Source organism: Ornithodoros turicata, chromosome 4 (genome assembly GCF_037126465.1).
Source record: "Ornithodoros turicata isolate Travis chromosome 4, ASM3712646v1, whole genome shotgun sequence".
NCBI lineage: Eukaryota > Metazoa > Arthropoda > Arachnida > Ixodida > Argasidae > Ornithodoros > Ornithodoros turicata.
In genome coordinates this window covers 42,157,531-42,175,949 of record NC_088204.1, presented here as the reverse complement: position 1 = coordinate 42,175,949, position 18,419 = coordinate 42,157,531, and the positions used below count along the sequence as shown (strand labels likewise).

Sequence of the window (18,419 nt, the reverse complement as noted above, 5' to 3'; positions counted from 1 at the left end):
GTCACGTTGCAGAAGGTCGTACAGGTTCATACAGCAAGATTCTAACAACTTATTTTTAAGATGAGGAATGGGGAATTTCATTGCCAGGGGCGATACTCTACCCCATCAGCAAGTTTCAAGAATGCTTAACGCAAAAGCAAAGATCATTAATAAGTGACTATATAGGTTTGGCGCGTTGGTAAGACTCAACAATGATGGTTTAAACGGTGCTTTTGTACATTATTCTTTGTGGAAAGTGAGTACCTGTCCCTGTCTAGTCATTTCTTCCCCTGTTCCTTCGCACTCATAATCATGGTTGATCATTACTAAAGACGTTAAAAAGAAGGGGTTCGAGAATCGAACCCCGGAGCACACCCGACGGGTCCCAAGAACACCCACCTCTTATGCCAACGTACGAGGGGTCAAAAATTACGGTGAATGCTTACGTGCAAAGAAGTTTATTAGACTAAGAGGTAAGTTGAAATAGCCCCCTTCGAAATAGTCCCCGCTGCTACGAATAAACTTGTCCCACCTTTCCTGCCAGTTTCTGAGGCAGAACTGGAAGCCTTCTTTTGTGAGTGCCTATCGCTGCGCCGTCATGACTGTCTCGATGTAGCGAGTAGATGCGAAACGTGGTCTGAAAACTTTCTGCGAAACTTTCATGATCATGTTGATTTTCGGAAACACCCAGAAGTTGTAGTTATTTCGTTTCCTCATCTAACTCTGGAGTAACATAGAGAGATTGGTACGAGGGTGGTTCCATAAGTTTCCGGCACGACCAACTTCTAATAGTCATAGAGACGAAACAAGTGTATCACTTTTCGACATAATCACCCTTAACTTCGGTGCACGTTTGACACCTTTCAACCAGCATTCTTATACCCTTGAAAAAATAGTCCGAAGTTTTGTCCACAAAATGCTGGAAAACTGCCTCTTGCACCTCACTATCGTTTTGAAATCTCCGTCCTCTGAGATCCCTCTTCAAGTTTAAGAACAGGAAGTAGTCACTCGGTGCCATGTCTGGACTGTAGGGTGGGTGGTGGATTTCTTCGAAGCCGCACTCCTTCAGTGCAGCCTTGGCAACAGAAGCCGTGTGGACAGGGGCATTGTCGTGGAGCAACCGGACACCTCGACTCAACCTGCCGCGCCTCTTTTCCTTGATAGCGTCTCGCAGTCGGTGCAGGAGTGAAGCATAATAAGTCGCATTCACTGTGGTGTTCCTCTCTTTGATGAGGAGGATCCCGTGACAATCCCAAAATATTGTTACCATTATCTCCTTTGTGGATTGTGTGACCTTGGCTTTTCTTGGGGGTGCTTCTCCTGGTTTGCGCCATTCTATCGACTCCTTTTTCGAAAGGGGATCATAGTAGAGCACTATAGTCTCATCCCCTGTGACAATTGACTTCAATATTTCTTCTTCGTTCTCTTGACAGAGCTCCAAAAATTCTTTGGCACAGACGACGCGCTGTTGCTTTTGAACTGACGACAGAAGTCGTGGCACCCATCTCGCACTGACCTTTTTCATGTGAAGGCCCTCGCCGATGATGCGAAAAACGGTTGTTTTGGAAAGCCACAGCCTTTCTGAGATTTTCTTCACCTTCAGACGCTTTCGCTCAGCACTTCCTCTTCGACAAAAGACAAATTTTCATGTGTCACCACTTCCACTGGACGACCATCGCATCGCGTGGATCATCTTCAATGGACTCTCGCCCCAGTCGAAACTGCTTAGCCCAGTCTTTTACCGTTGTGTACGCCGTTGTGTACGACGGATAGGCTCCCCTGTACACGTTGTCCAGTCGCGCTTTAATTTATTTAGGAGAAAGTTCCTCTTTTGTCAAGAATTTTATCACAGCGCGGTACTCGATTTTTTTCCATTTTAGCTGAAGAGTGCACCCTGGCTGTTTGAAATGCCGCTCTCCAACCGACAAAACCATGGAGAGGGTTGAGGGTGGTGCTCCGGCCCTCCAACAGATGGCGCCACGCGTCCTTAATCGCATTTTAAATTCGCGCGCATTTTCTACCTCGGGCCGGAAACTTATGGAACCACCCTCGTACTGAACCCAAAAGGTGACAATATTTTATGCAATAAGTGATAATGAACACAATCAGTAGCCTTTGAGAATTTGTAGTAAACTGCATCCACTTGACCAGGTTGTTCAAGAATTGAACCAACAAATTGCAACAACGTTGCCAGATTAGTTTCAATAGATCCGTTGCGCACAAAATAATACTGGCCCATGTTGAGAAGTGTTTATCTTTCCCTTGCAGACAAAAAGATATATGACGAAATAATCTTGTTTCAAACACCTTTCCGAACGGCGATAAAATTTCGAACTTCTAGAGAGAACATGTCCCTGTGAGAACAGGCAGGCAGGGTTTGGCGATCGCTCAAACGTTGCCTGCCTGCGCAGTGCTGACGCTGGCCCAATAAAGCCGAAACAGCTGTCCAATGCTGGTGTGGCGACGTTTGGGACTGACAAACACATACACTACATGCGGCAGAATAGCTTTAGCTACTTTTTTTTTTTCGTATATACAAGCATAGCATGAATGAGGGATGTCAGCGTGTCCTTGGGGTGTAGTGCCCAATCTGTATGATGGCATGATAAAACTATGCGATTTACTTTGGATAACTGTCTGAAGCGTTCACACTTACGAACCAAAGTTACGAAACTCCCTTTGGATGGATGAGAATAGGGGAAGGTGGGGTAAGATGAGCCAGAAATTTGCAATTGAATATATTTATTTTATTTTTTATTTTTTTAAAGTACCCATAGGCACATTCTAAGAGGTCTACAGCTCCTGATCTGTAAATCAGAACGTACGCAGTTCCAGTTCAAAATACACAGAGAGCAAGAAATAAAAAAATCCAGATGATCTCATCTTTCCCGAACCCTCGTGGCAAGACGAGACATCGCGTGGGACAAGATGCGACACGCCGTGGTAATGAACTATACAAATTAGCTTTTGCAATTCAAGCGCCTACACAGCCCATTCAACCCACCGGTGGCAAAAACCCGAGGCAGATAAATTATCGGCCTGTTTCGAAAGGTATTTTTTTGACAGTTAGATTGACTAGGGATACGGAAGTTTTAATAAATACTATAACACTCTCAGCCTGCTTTTAACTTGTGCACACTGTCGCCAATTTACGGCATTTCCATCACGACCACAAAATAGAAAGCAACAACAACAACATTATTACGAGATGATGACTGGGAAGTTTCATCGCTGGGGGCAATCCTCTACCCCATTGCTGGTGGTCGTGCAGGGAATGAAATAATGAACCCCTTCACAATAAGGATCAAAGTCCTGTGGTGTCCAGAAAGGTGAAGAGAGCCTTGAGGGCAGAGCGTTGGTGTGCTGGATGTGACCAGGGACCAAGCAATTTTGTGAGATAGAGGGTGCGGGAGTTTAGCTCGTTCAGGGATCTGGAGAGTACGGTTCGGGAAGGTTGGTAGTGTGGGCAATGGAGAAGAATGTGCTCTAGATCTTCAACAGCACCGTAGTGACTGCAGTGGGGAGAGGCAACTTGTCTAAAGCGGTAGCACCACTGTGCTGTGATGGCCACATCGAGGCGCATTCGATGAACTAAGGCGGCGTCTTGACGAGAGATATGTGCAGGCATGCGGAAAGCGAGCGCTGGATCAGCTCTGCTCAGCATGGTGGGGGAGGTGGGGGGTGGAGAGTGTCTGTGGTCTGTCGGGTAGCCAGAGGAGTCACGAGGCGTCGAAGTACGGACAGGCGATCTCCTATCAGCAGTGCAATACACGTCCGTCTCCAAGACTAGAGAGCTGCTTAGGCAGCGCTGTCAGCCTGTTCATTGCCTTCGACACCGCAATGGGCTGGAACCCATTGGAGAACGAGCCTGTGACCTGCTTCGTAGACAAGTTCGTAATACACTAACAGATCCATAACCAACGGTGCGGAGGAGCCTCGGATGCCAGAATTTTCAATTGCTTGCAGCGCACATGTTGAGTCAGTGAATACCACCCAATTCCGTGGGGTAAAGTGAACGATGTGCTGCAGAAAGAAAAGTATGGCATAGAGTTCCGCAGCTGTGGATAAAGTATGATGCGAAAGGCGACTTCCTTCAACTACGCCTTCGGATGGGATGAAGAATGCCGACGCGGACTTGACATTTCGAGAGGCGCTATCGGTGTATGCGGCGGCAGTGGTAGAAAACTTCACGTCTATAGACGTATCGTATAGACGTCTCGTACGCTCTCGTATAGGAGAGCATAAAAATGGGCTCGAAGGACATGAGGGGGAACTTGATCTTTGCGGTCCTGTAGGTCCGGAAGACGTGCGAAGGTGGGGGGCACAGGCAGAGACCAGGGGGCGTTCGGCGGCGCGACGTCCTTAGGTACGAAACAAGTGAGAGCATGGCGTGTCCTCTGCGCTACGTGATGAAAATCACTTTCAGGACGGTATCGAATTTTCCTGAGGATCTTCCCGGTGACATAATCATAAGAGCGATGACAAACTCACCCTATGGGTGCAGCAACGAGGTCATTACGAACGTATAACGCTGTTCTGCTCTCAGAGGATTGATGGGATCAATAGATTGTATAACCATTAACGGCGATGTGCAGCATCCATGCCATGTTCGCATACAGCTATGAAAGGGAACTTGTACTGGTGGAGATGAGATTTAAAATCAGGGAGCTTGCTACATAGGCTGCGAGGAATCCACTGCATCGTGATGACCTTTCTATATAGAACTCCATCATGCGGAGGTAAGATAATGCCGCCAATGCCAGAAGCACTTGAACCTCGGGCAGTTGCGACGCACCAGGAAATGCAAAGACAATTGCCTTGACTGCATTGAGTACCCCTAAGAAGAGTGTCAGAGACGGGACAGCTTCGGTGGTTGATGGTGGTAACTGTCTTCTCATGCCTGATGGATCTGTTACACTGGCGTAAGTGCGTGTAATCTGCCTTGATGGACCAGGGTGTGTCGGGTGGCTGGTTCTGATGAGCTTCGTCGCAGTGGTGTTTTGCAACCTTCATTCGACTTTTGCAGGGTGAGGTGGGAGGTTAGGAGAGTCGTGTTCATTCGACGAGGAGTGACGGTGGCATTACCGCCCTTCGGAGCGTCAGAAGGAAGTCGTAATATCCGATCTTGAAGTCTTTTCATGGCGGCGGTCTTCACAGGACATTAAAAGAATGATGCAGGATGGCCAGATTTACAGTTATCACAGTTTGGCTCTATCGTATTGTTTCAGTGTGATCGGCGGTGAGGCCCAGCGCATATGCCACACCTAGTAGCTCCTCTGCAATTTCGAGCAATATGGCCAAATCATCCACGGCCCCTACACCCACGGCGCCTACATGGTCCAAAAGACAGCTCACAAAAACGGAGTGCTCAAAAACATTGTATACGTAGCGCCTTCCGGACATTCTGAATGTGCGGCAGGAAGTAATGTCATCCTCTACCATCTCAGGAGAAATGAAGCTCAACTTGGGAGGGGGGGTGAGCGGCGCCGGCAGGAGGAAGGAGAGGAAGAGGAAGCGAGGTTGAGAAGAGAATAGAATCGAAATAAACAGTTCGAGACAGCAAAGTCTTATAATTGGCGCAATTTATTATAAGACACTTGTATTTTATATTGTATTCTTTAAAACCACGCGCTTGCCTTCAAAAAATGACATTCTTAACTTAAAAGACAATAATATCAAATTCCTGCTGTTCTTGTTGTTGTTACCTTCTTTTTTATGTTATCTATTATACGTCTAAAAGAGACTCGTGTCGAAGAAGATGATGTGACATACAACGTGGTCCGCACAGTCATAGGTATCCAAAGAGAAGCTTGCATTTTTCTGACGGTGTAGCTAAGATCTTGGTAGCCTTGACTCCACATGCAGAGGATGGACACAGGTAAGTCTCCGTACTAATGAGTTTAAACGTCTAAAATTGGGAGCGATGTTCGTTATCCCTTTGCGCTAGAAGTGTTGTGAACGCATGACTGCTGTTTTTACACAGGTCGTTCTTCAGTAGTACTGTAAGTATGAGTATCTGTGTACCTTGCTGTACATTTTTCTACTTTTACCACAGCAAATAGACTCGCTATAGTGTTCCTCAATCAGCTTAATTCCTGGCCTCACACAATAGCAAAATAACTTGGTTGATGGCCCAGTCAATAGATCCCAGCATAAAACCATCACTAAAGCAAGTCTAAAGCAAGCACTAAAAGCAGCTCAATGGTGCCATCAAAGCACCACTAACCTTTCTGGATAATGTAGGACTTTGGTCTTCACTGTGGGCATTATCATTATGTTGTTCCCAGCAATGAATGAGTATCGTAGAAATGTGGCAGTTGTTGTGTTTGTATGTTCCAACATATGTTCCAAACATGTTGTCTGTTATGATGCTGGTACGTCCTGTCATCTGAACACTGTTAGCAGATCAGCATTTACATTCCCAGAAACCCCAAGTGCGTTGTCACACGCGCAATTTCGGGCATTTTGCTTCTTGCCAAACTTCGAACACGTTCATAGACTTTGGCTTGAGGCAAAACCAGGCCACCTACCGTTGTACGCTTCACATTCACGTACTCACTTTGCTTCTGGCCTGCTTTATACGTACAGCTCAGGGTACAAAAGACAATCTCCTGTACACTGTAAAAAACGAAGCTTCACCGCACTACCAGCATTGAGAATGATATTACTGTCTTCTGCGCCCCAACCGTGAACGTAACGATATTGGGTAAGGCCCGATGAATACATCACTTCCATCGTAACCCGCCATGGTCGAACTTCCGCGCGAAGGCCCATAATTGCAACGGACAAATCCACGACAAAACGAGTTCTTCTACTCGACCACAAACGGGTGAGTTGAGCCTACCCGCAGACAACAATTTCTTTACAGTACGTCGCGGTACGGCGGGACGCTTGCGGTCCGGAAAACCTACCGCCGTTCAAAACATACCGGCTCGCATGGCCGCACCCATGAAATCAGCAATCAGCTGTTCTCATTTTCTGGAGTGTACACCAAACTGTTTACAGCTCAAGGTACAGGTACTTAATGCGAGTGCCTCGGCAGTCTTCCTGTGGATTCGTTGGTGCATCAACATAGATGGGCGTTCAGGATGACTGTGTGTGCGACAGCTGATATCTTTCTTCGTCTGTGCATGTGTGTGTGTGTGCACGTGCGCTTGTTTCGGAAGCTTGAGCTCTGCCCTGACACATAAACAATATAAATGTTATACTACTGTGCGCAAGTGACGTATGCTGTAGGTTCGGGGGTCCCGTCATGATACAGTGAGAAATAATGCGACGGACCTGATGGAAAGCATTGCTACACCTTAGCTCGGTTCCCGAGTGCTTGTGCGCTGAACTGAACTTGCATTTTTGTAAAACAACTTCAATATATTACTGTTGTAGCGAGATAGTTTCCTTGGTTTTGTCGCATATTGCGTTCACTTCATCTGCTTTCTCTTTTCCCCAAGTGGCGTAACCCCCGCTTAGACTATTGCGGCCTCCCTAAGTTTCCTGTGTCAGTTTTGGAAACACTGAGGTATATAATATTGTTGCATGTGACACAATGTCGTGTACTGCAGCCAGCTTCACTGTTTGACTGAAAATTTGCACGGTTACTTCTTTAATATTATTTGAGTAACTTTTATCTGATACTAGATGGGTAGAAATCCAGCGAACCGGTAGAGATGTAGGGAGGGAGTTGCCTCAGGACAGAAGCCGCCGATATTTCGAACAGAGACTGTTCTTCTTCTGGGCACCGTCCTCATCATTGGCATGGTATTTAAAGGGTTAGGTGTGACGTGTTTAAAGGTTCATGCGAATTGTGTGTCAACAGCCCGGAGGGAAGAAAGGGTCCGTAGGGGTTTTTACGGCCGGATTGAATGGCCGCTTTGTTAGAGTGTGCAGGGGATTATGTGAACGAAGTCATCTAGACTCCTGACCGGTTACAGAAAAATGGGGGTTCACGAACACGCGTCACTGTAAAGTTGGAATTCCTAATGGGCAGAGTGTAAGACTACGCAGAATTCGTTCAAACGACACAGATTACGCTGAGAAGCTTGACTAACTCCGCAGTACACTTGCCCAAAGGGACTATCCAGACTCCCTCCTAACCGAATTCCGTCGCAAGGCACTCACACTCGATCGAAACCAGGTTCTAGAAAACCGAAAAAATCCTGACGCGTGCCAAATAAGCTTCATCACAAGATATTCTAACGCACTTCCAAACATCAAAGCCATTCTAGAGAAGCACGAGCCCCTCCTCCAAAGCAGTGACCGACTTAGCAATACATTCACCCATCCCATACAGGTGACATACCGACGCGCAAAAAACCTAGCAGACTCCTTGGTCAATGCCAAAATCAGCGAAACGAGCGCCCCGTACGCGGGAACACGACCCTGCAACCTCCCGCGCTGCAAAACATGCAAGCACGTTCAACACGCTAACACCATCAAAAGCACTGCGAGCAATTACACCCACGCCGTTAACCACGCATTCACATGCACAAGCTCCAATGTCATATACTGCATTGAATGCGGCGACTGCTCTATGCAATACATTGGTGAAACCGGCCAACAAATGAACAACCGTCTTACCGGACACAGAACCGACACGTCCAACAAACTCCCCAAAGCAGTCGCCGAACATTTTAACGTTCCTATAGTCACAACATTAAACTTTGACAACATTAAACTATATATTTTAGAAACCGGGTTTAGATCCACACGTGACAGACGTGATAGGGAGTCGTATCTCATATACAGGTTCAACGCTCTTCACCCGTCCGGTATCAACAAATCACAAGGCACCCTGGAAACACTTCACAAATAAAATATGCTTTTCCTTTCTATCTCTATTATCATCAGTTATGTTCTGCATGGCCACTGCCTTCTGCTTTCTTTATTGCATGCCACAACTTTGTATTACAAATATATATATATATAAAAAAACTTTGCTCTTTCTGGAATTTTTCCCCACGTAACCACTAACCTCCTTATCTTTCGCTATGATTGCCAATTCTTGCCTATTGTCCCATTTCGTCCACGTGTTCGTGAACCCCCATTTTTCTGTAACCAGTCAGGAGCCTAGATGACTTCGTTCACATAATCCCCTGCACACTCTAACAAAGCGGCCATTCACTCCGGCCGTAAAAACCCGTACGGACCCTTTCTTCCCTCCGGGCTGTTGAGACACAATTCGCATGAACCTTTAAACACGTCACACCTAACCCTTTAAATACCATGCCAATGATGAGGACGGTGCTCAGAAGAAGAACAGTCTCTGTTCGAAATATCGGCGGTTTCTGTCCTGAGGCAACTCCCCCCTTTTATCTGATACTGTACCATTAAATAGGATAGGAATCGATTATGGTTTAGAATTATTTTTCCTTTGCGATGTTCCCACACTAATCTTGGTGACAAGTTCTATCTCATTAAATCCCTTTTTAGTTGTATTTCACACTGCTTACAGCCTAATCTGAGAATGGCCAGAAAATCTAGACAGGCGCTCCTAAAGAGAGGGCTTCCCCTAACATCACATGTGCAATCAGGGAAACATTACACACAGGCAGGCGGGGAGGAAAGGAGGAAAATTTCGCAAGGGGGAGACGGAACTATCACAGAAAACCGCGCGTCCCGCCTGATGACAACCAGCGCTGAAGGACAGACTTGGCGCTTATCTTGAAAGCAGATTTCTGCGTTGCTTTCAAAGGACAGGGTTTTTGGGTATTACTCGCAGAGACGTTACTCCTTCTTACTTTTCTGGCTTTACACGATGGAATGTATTAGCAGGAGGTACTTTGTATCTGTCCGCAAGAACAACGAACAAACATGTAAACGTGAGTGGTTGTAAATGCCGTGAATTACCTAATATCTAATTTCTGGTAATTCACGGCTTGCGTCCGGAGACAACTGTGATCATGATCGACGCCACAGTGGTCGGTCTGTGGGTGATTTTTTCCCACCTGAGGGTTCTTTAACACGCGACAAATCTCCGCACACCGGAGACCGCATATTTAAACCTCTCTTGCAGACGCCGGCCCCTCTGAGGCCTCGTTCTGTGCCACCCTTTGCTGACGCTCTCATCTTCGCACGAAAAGGAGATAATTTAAATAGACAGATCATAACTTGGGCTCGGCATCTAACACGTTTTTCTGATTTTCGTTTAAAACGTTTCATACCCGTTTAGATTAACGTATAGTCCGGAAAACCTTTCCTTATGAAACGTTTAAACGTTTTGTGTAACGCTAAACGTTTAAACGTTTTGTTAAGAGGGCATACCAGCTCTCCGTCCCAATGTATTTCCTATGGAACAGTTTTTATGCTTTCTCTCGGTAACCGCCGCGCAGATTTTGACGCGGGTGGTTTCATCATAAAGAGGAAGACGAGATGAAGAGCATTACGCTACCAGATTTCTCATATATGTCATATGTATTTTACGGCGACGTCACGAATGCGAAAAAAACACACAATTTTTCTCCTCCCTCTTTGAACAAGTTTTATTAAACTTCTATAGACATTTCGAAAAAAACTTTCCATTTACTTTCTCTGAAAATACTTCAGGAATCGATAGACATCAAATTTACATGTCTACCACTTTCCGTTTTTATAAAAAAGCATGAAACGTGAGTACGGATAAATACCGTCTCAGAGCCCTGTAAACCGCGTCATTCTGTGTCGCCCTCTAGCCGTAGCACAGGAAAAACCGCGTGGAACATTTTGACCGTATCCATCCGCTGACCATGCGGCGCGCACGCGCACTGTAGTGCTCCCTGTCTCCTCTTTACTTTCATGGACAGCGGACTTAGAGCATGGCCTAAGAGACCAGACCAGAACCAGACCAGAACAAAAGCTTACTTAGCTGCTCGTAAAGGGATTATCGTCAGCCAGCATTGTTGAGGCGGGGAGGGGGGGACGTTGGGTAGACGAGCCAGCATTGTCGCGGCCCGTGTAAGAGACCATCGAGACCAATAAACCTCTTCTTTTTTCGGTGCGCTTATAGAGAAATGAGATGAGTTTCTTAGCTTGACATGAAACGTCAATTTGTTCGATTTTGCCGTTTCGGGTTTGTGCTTACTCAGTCAACTGTCTCATATGGCTAACGAGAATCTCTCGTATTTACGGTTAGTGGAAGGCCGACTTCACAAACATTCCAGTAACGTTCAACAGGACTGCGGATTCAACAGCAAGCGGATTACACACATATAAATGTTCCTTAGGATAACGGTACTTAGAACTGCAGCTTTATTTGTTGTTTCTCCTTCTTTCTTTTATTGATCGATTTATTTTTATTTTTATCTTTATTATTTTCTTTTTGTTTTGTTTTTTTTCATGAACGATCCACGTGAACCAAAAAGAAAAATTGATCAAGCGGCCGCTGCACAATTATTTCCGCCCACGCAATGAGCAACAGTCTTTTCCCGAACCCAAATTCACGTTCGCGAAGCAAGGAAAACCAACGACAACCAACGACAGCGACGGGGGAGGGGGGATATATTTATTAGACGAAAAAAAAACAGGCTAAAGGTCAGTCAAACGTGACGTCGGCTTGCTATTCCGGAAATAAATAAATAAATAAATAAAATTAAGAAATATGAGATAAATGAAACGGACGCGACGGAACAGCACGTTCGTTAGTTGATTATAGGGTTAGTAAAAGTTCGGTGTTTGCATTTTCATGCTACATCCACAGACGTAGGAAAGTGTGGGACAGTGGTTCCAATGCTATCGCAAAGAACGCAGGTGTCGCTGAATATAGACGCCTGTATCAAACCTAGATGCCAACGCGGTACCTCACGGGTACTTCTTTGAATAGGAAAAAAATTACTAAATGAAAAGAAGTGATCTGTAATACGGATTGACATTGACTGGTTCATTGACAGCTGCTATATTGGTACAACCACAAAACGAAGGTCGTTAGGGTATGAAGCATGTTACTGAGTTCCCTATTTCTCCCTATTATTTTTTTCGTCAACATCAACATCAATTGAGTTCTAAGCAAGGCGCATGTGTGGAGCAACGCGCATATTAATAAAATGTTAGGTGTACAGCAGATGTTTTTTGTTATTGTCAACAGACAGCACTTTGAAAATAGAAAAAAATCGCAATGCTGCGTCTGCATTCCGGGAAGTTATCTTTGTCGCTGCTTTGTTGTCACTTTTATCATTGGCTGCCTTCGCGCCATTCGTTGTCGTAAAGCCGTGTTGGTGCTTTCTTACTTATGCCTAGTCCGGCCGTGCTGCCAGGACGTTTTCCCTGGGTTTTCCCCGACGATCACATGCCGGTACGGTTTCCTTGGAAGTCGGCCTAGGACGCGCGCTGTTGCGTTGGTCGTGACGAGCGGCCCGCCCTCAGCGAGGCCAACTACGTACGGCAAGCAGAATATGACACACACGACCAGCAGCTTTTTTACCTAATGCGCTTTTACCTTTTTTACCTAATACTATATCATTTCGTGAATATTTTGAGATTTGGGGATTTCAACTTGTGGATCAACCTCGTAATTTAGAACCTGACTAATTTATTCTCTCACGACAGGAACTCTGTCCGTAACTTGTGAACATATCAAATCATAAAACATCGTAATTTGACGGACTCTCACGAAAACAAAAATCATCATCTGTGTTTTTCATCATCTCATCATGTGTTTGTGTAAGAGTGCTGGGGTAGCCAGTTCGACGTCGTCGAAACTCACATCCCCATTTTTTTTCTTTATCACATCACATCACATCATGAAAACAAACAAACAAAAACATTCCGAGGATACGCCGCGAAATATGTGTTATGGAGTGGCTTATTCCAAAACTACATCGATGCCATATTAGTTCACGACCGACATATCCTGAAGCCGCTTATCCATCGTGAACTTACATCCAAAAGATCATCAAGTCCACCGTGCGGTTACATCCAACGTGTCGGTACATCCATACCGTGCCGTTATAGCCAACGAGCCGTTGCATCCAATGCGCCGTTACGTCCACCGATGGATATAACGGCGCGTTGGATGTAACGTCTCGTTGGACGTAGTCTCCCCAGACCGGTTAGAGCAGGGTCCTAGGTTAGTTTCCAGGGTAGGTTAGTTTTGGCTTGTTTTTGACAGTTCACCGTCCACAGTCCATCGCATCTTCCTCATCACATTATAATTGGATATTCTGAAATCCTAAGCTGTTTGGAGAAGGATCGAAGACCGCTTGGTCGAAAGCCGTTCGATCGAAAGCCGGCTGATCGACGCCGTTTATTCGAAAGACGTTTTTTCGAAGGGAGTTCGAAGGTCGCAGCGTGTCCTTAGCACCTCCTTTTCTGTAACTTTTGACTCGAGCACATGGAGCGTGAGGCAATCAGTGTCCTATCCTTTTTTGTTTGTTTGTTTGTTTCTCGCTTTTTTTTTTTTTTCAGCTAAAGAGGGGAGACCACTGGTTATTTGTAGACCTTTGTCATTCACGAACATCACAGCCGTTTCGGGTTTGTGCTTACTCAGTCAACTGTCTCGTAAGGCTAACGGGAATCTCTCGTATTTACGGTTAGTGGAAGGCCGACTTCACGTTAACAGGACTGCCCTGTAATGTTCGTAATGTTGAAACAGCCAGCAAGCGGATTACACACAGATAAATGTTTCTTAGGATAACGGTACTTAGAACTGCAGCTTTATTTGTTGTTTCTCTTTCTGTCTTTTATTGATCGATTTATTTTTATTTTTATCTTTATTATTTTATTTATTTATTTTCATGAACGCTCCACGTGAACCAATAAGAAAAATCGATCAAGCGACCGCTGCTAATTATTTCCGCCCACGCAATGAGCAACAGTCTTTTCCGGAACCCAAATTCACGTTCGCGTAGCAAGGAAAACCAACGACAACCAACGACAGCGACGGGGGAGGGGGATATATTTATTAGATGAAAATGAAAAAAAAAACGGGCTAAAGGTCAGCCAAACAGGACGTCGGCTTGCTATTCCAAAAATACATAAATAAATAAATAAATAAAATTAAGAAATAGGAAATAAATGAAACGGACGCGACGAAACAGCACGTTAGTTAGTTGATTATTAGGTTAGTAAAAGTTCGGTGTTTGCATATTCATGTTCAGGTTAGTCTAAGTGGGCTTTGGCAGTTTCCGCGCAGAAACAGCCAGATAACATTTATTTACAGTAGTTTATTTTGCAACGGGGACTTCGATCACGTTATTTTGAGATACGGCCGATTTTTCGAGACCGGTTCCCTGGACTTTCCATCTTTCGACAATCCTTGCTAGTTGCACGTTGGATGACCCAAAACCTGTACCCGTCTGTCTTTGGACGGCGAACAAAGGGAGGCCTTCTGAGGAAGATAAGGAAAAGCTCCGGGTCACTGGGGATTCTCCGCTGAACTAGTGTCTACGTTGAACGAAAGGTCTGGTGTAATATGAAGTACCTTGTGAAAACCAAGGAGTGTCTAAAACTATAGTACTGAAATTTCCGGGGATAATCAGAGCTTTATGAGACGGAAATCGTGCTCCGAGACCTCGTCGCGCGTCAAGCTCCTTTCATTTTATCTTGTCCATTTATACATAAAGATTGAGTTCAAGGAGTTATTCCGAAATCCTAAGCTGTTTGGAGAAGGCGTTTGATCGAAAGCCGGTTGATCGACGCCGTTTGTTCGAAAGAGGTTTTTTCGAGGGGAGTTCGAAGCACGCAGCGTGTCCTTAGCACATCTTTTTCTGTAACTTTTGATTCGAACATATGGAGCATGAGGCAATCAGTGTCCTCTCCTTTTTGTTTGTTTCTTTCTTTTTTTTTTCAGCTAAAGAGGGGAGACCACTGGTCATTTGCAGAAAGGTTTTATTGGTCATTCACGAACAGCACAGCCTTCTGGCTTTTTACTCTCTCCCATCCGAAAGGAAATAAAATTGAATAACACTGAATTGAATTGAATAGAACAATGCGGAAGCATCCCCCGTAGCTGTAGGACACATACCGAAGAAAATGTCTTCAAGTTGGGAGCAGCCAATAATCTGTGCTTCTTCTGGGCACCTTTTTCATTGCTGGGATCCGAAATGGGATAGTGATATGGGGATCCGGAAAAAACGGTCCCGGAAAAAATGGTCCCGGAAAGAAGGATCCCGGAAAGAAGGGTCCCGCTAGCACAAGGCGGAAAAAATGGTCCCGCAGGCAGGCGATATAGCTTTGCCATCGCTTAAACACACATCTTTGGTGTGACAGTGATATATGTATTATATTTTGTGAACACGGTGTTTTATTTTCCTCTTTCTTTTTTTGCTTTAAATTTTTCGATAGATAAGTGCTTTATTTAGATAATCAATACATTACATATTATAAATTGCGTAGTGAATTGCGTAGTAGTAGCACATGACTACCCCGCTTGATTACAATTGCTACCCCAAAGTTGGCAGTAACTCGATCGGTGCGGGACAGATGACATTAGTGCACAAATACGCTTGGATTTATTCAAGAACAAAAACAGCGGGCAATTACATGTCACACTGCTATAGTAAGACACAGGACAGTAAGACAGGAAAAAATGGTACCGGACCCGGTCGTTATTTTCTTTCTCCCGCACATTCTTCTGAATACTCTTAGTACATTCGTGCATACCGTGGATGAACAGTCTATGAACTAGTGCTGAAACAAGTTTTTTATTGTCACTCCCGTGTTCTTTTCTGTGTTTAAGGAGTAGCAAACCGGCTTCGCACCTGGCTAACCTTTCCTTGTAGTTATCATTATTGGTATTTTTTTCAGTAAACATATACCCTTCACCCCACTGGTATAACCAGCATACTTTTATTCGAGGCCTCCTCCTGACCACGCCTAGGATAGAGTAGATTACACAGACAAAAAGAACTCCGACCAAAGCCGAAAAAGAAAGTAACGTCAAGTGTAAGCGCTAACCGAAAGACAGAAAGCTTCTCACCAGTACCATGCTTAGGCTAGAGTAGGTTACACAGACAAAAAGTTCACTGACCTAGGTCTAAGAACTCCGGCCAAAGCCGGAAAAGAGAATGGCGTCAAGTGTAAGTGCCAACCGAAGCTACTACCCGAAGCCAGCTACCGATCGAGTTATTGCCGACTTTGGGGCAGGAATTTTAGTCAAGCGGGGTAGTCAGGTCCTACAATTAGGCAATTCAAAGCAAAAAAAAAAAAATAAAGAGCAAATAAAACACCGTATTCACAAAACATAATAACTATCTCTGTCTGAGGAGCATCATCTGTCACACCAAAGATGTGCTCTTGTGCACAAGCGATGGCAAAACCATACCATGCCTGCCGGACCCTTTTTCTGCCTTTTGCCAGTGGGACCCTTCTTTCCGGGACCCTTTCTTCCGGGACCGTTTTTCCTGGGACCAGTTTTTCCGGGACCGTTTTTTAGTATAAAATACAGATATTGTATTAACAGCCATATAAAACTTTAGTTCAATCTTGCTTAGAGTATGCATCTGCTCTAAACGAAGCAATAAAAAAATCAATCAAACGACCGCTGCCGTTTCGACCAAACGGTGTTCGATCAAATGACTTTCGACCAAATGTCCCCGTTCGATCAAACGGTTTTCGTTCTTGCGGAGACCATTTCTCCGGGGGACATTTTTCCCTGGGGACGGTTCTTCCTGGGGACATTTTTTTTCCGGGGAAGAAAATCTGGCATCTCGGGCGAGCTTTGCTTATATGAAACGACTTCTCCGTGATCATTCCTTCATTTGGCAACTAGCGCACATATTCATCTCTGGAAACCCCAATTTTGTAATTGTATCTGTGTTGCCCTTCAAGAATAGTTATTTTTCGAAAATACGCATAAAGTTGGCTCACATGGTGTCGAGTTCTTCAGCTTTTCCGCGACCGAATTTCACGTTTTCAAGTTACGATTGAATTAACTGAGACCTCAGCATTCAACACAGCGAAATCTGGAGTAAAAATTTACGCTTCAGAAATTCTTCTAAAACAGAAAGGAATTCATATATTATCCTGTCCCACATAATAAGGAGGCCGAACTGTACTTTTTTGCCACACTCAAACAAGATCCTGTTATGTTGTCAGGTGACCATAGTTACTATTTTTCTCCAATGTGTCCTTTTATTTTTTGTCGAATCGTTCTCTCTTGGCGTTCAGGAAAAAAAAAAAAGACTGTGTAGGGAATATCGCGACTCCCGCTGCGAGGCCTTGCCGGTCGACCTTCCCATATCTTTTTTGGTTGGTTTCCGTGTGTCGACCCGAAGCCTTTATCGCCCTTCACCTCCTTTGTACGGTTTTGCAACCTTGTACACCAGAAGAAAAGGGGTCCCCTTTCACTGGGGTTGTCGACTGACATCATTTTCTGAGCGGGTGTAAAGTAAAAGAAAACGAAGGGAGAACATGGAGGAAAGGAGCCTTTCAAATATGTTACTTAAGTATTCGGTAATAATAAGACGTCTGTTCTACGACGGAAATTTTGAAAAGCCTCTTCCACCAACGCCTTGTAAATGAATTCAGATATTTGATAATGCTTACTTACCAGAAATATACATATCAAAATGTCATTTTTGCATGAATAATAGAGTTATTTTCAAGGTAAATTGCATGTTGTAAAAACATTTTTGGGACCCCTCATATAGGACCCCGGTTAGCGAATGCTGCCCTTCTAGACGCAGGCGATTTAACTTTGTTGTGCATTTCTCACACAAAAAATATGGACTTTGTCGCAGGCAATGCTATGTACCTCGTAACTTTAATGAGCTCCCCCTTCGACAGTTTTTCTTTGGAATCGAAGTACAAACTAAAAAAAGCGCTACGGCAACTTTATCATTGGATGTAGCACCTTTATATGTTCATATACTGTCAAACTGTATGCCGCTGGCTGCTTCAGGGCGAGTGCCACAAGCCTCTCGGCTTAGACGGGCCTGTTTTATTTGTAGTTTGCTTTCTTGAGTAAAATTATTATTATTATTATTATTATGTAAGCGAGTGCAAAAAAAAAGGGAATACCGTTTCGAGCACTAGATTCTCCAGACTGGCATTGTAAGCGCTGTGTGTAGGCAATGTTTATAGCCTAATTTATAGCCGCTGGTAGATCCATTTGAGAGCCTCCGAGATACCGGCATCCGTACTATCCGATCACACTTGTACGTCGGCAACTCGGCATACAGTAAGTATGCACTAGTAAAACAATACGAAGAGCAACTAAACAATCCATAATCAGTCAGTACAGGCGGTTGTGACTTGTGAAAACAACAATTGTAGCATAAATATATAAGAACAAAAAAATAAAAATAAAGTACTCATGTAGCAATAGGATACAAGTAAAAAGACGTGAATGTCTCGAATCGAACTGCGGACCTTTCGTGGCAAAGTCCGACACTTTACCACTCGACAAACAACGCAGAGGGCGCGGGCTGCCTTAAACTCGCGAGGTCAACCATGCACAATGGGGATTATTTCGGGAGTCGGAGGCGAACGGCGTGATAAGGACGGCGAGCGTGGCGCCATCTAGAATCAGGAAA

At 44.7% G+C, this 18,419-nt stretch overlaps 1 protein-coding gene across 1 annotated transcript in view; it reads left to right on the top strand.

Moving 5' to 3' along the window:
• The first annotated feature begins 5,748 nt into the window (after positions 1–5,748).
• The window catches only part of LOC135392378 (uncharacterized), a 322,651-nt gene continuing 309,980 nt past the window's right edge, over positions 5,749–18,419 (top strand). Inside the window, exons 1-2 of the mRNA XM_064623094.1 lie at positions 5,749–5,857; positions 5,963–5,981. Coding sequence (XP_064479164.1) covers positions 5,839–5,857; positions 5,963–5,981 — 38 coding nt within the window. The 5' untranslated portion in view covers positions 5,749–5,838. The remainder of the gene's footprint in view (positions 5,858–5,962; positions 5,982–18,419) is intronic.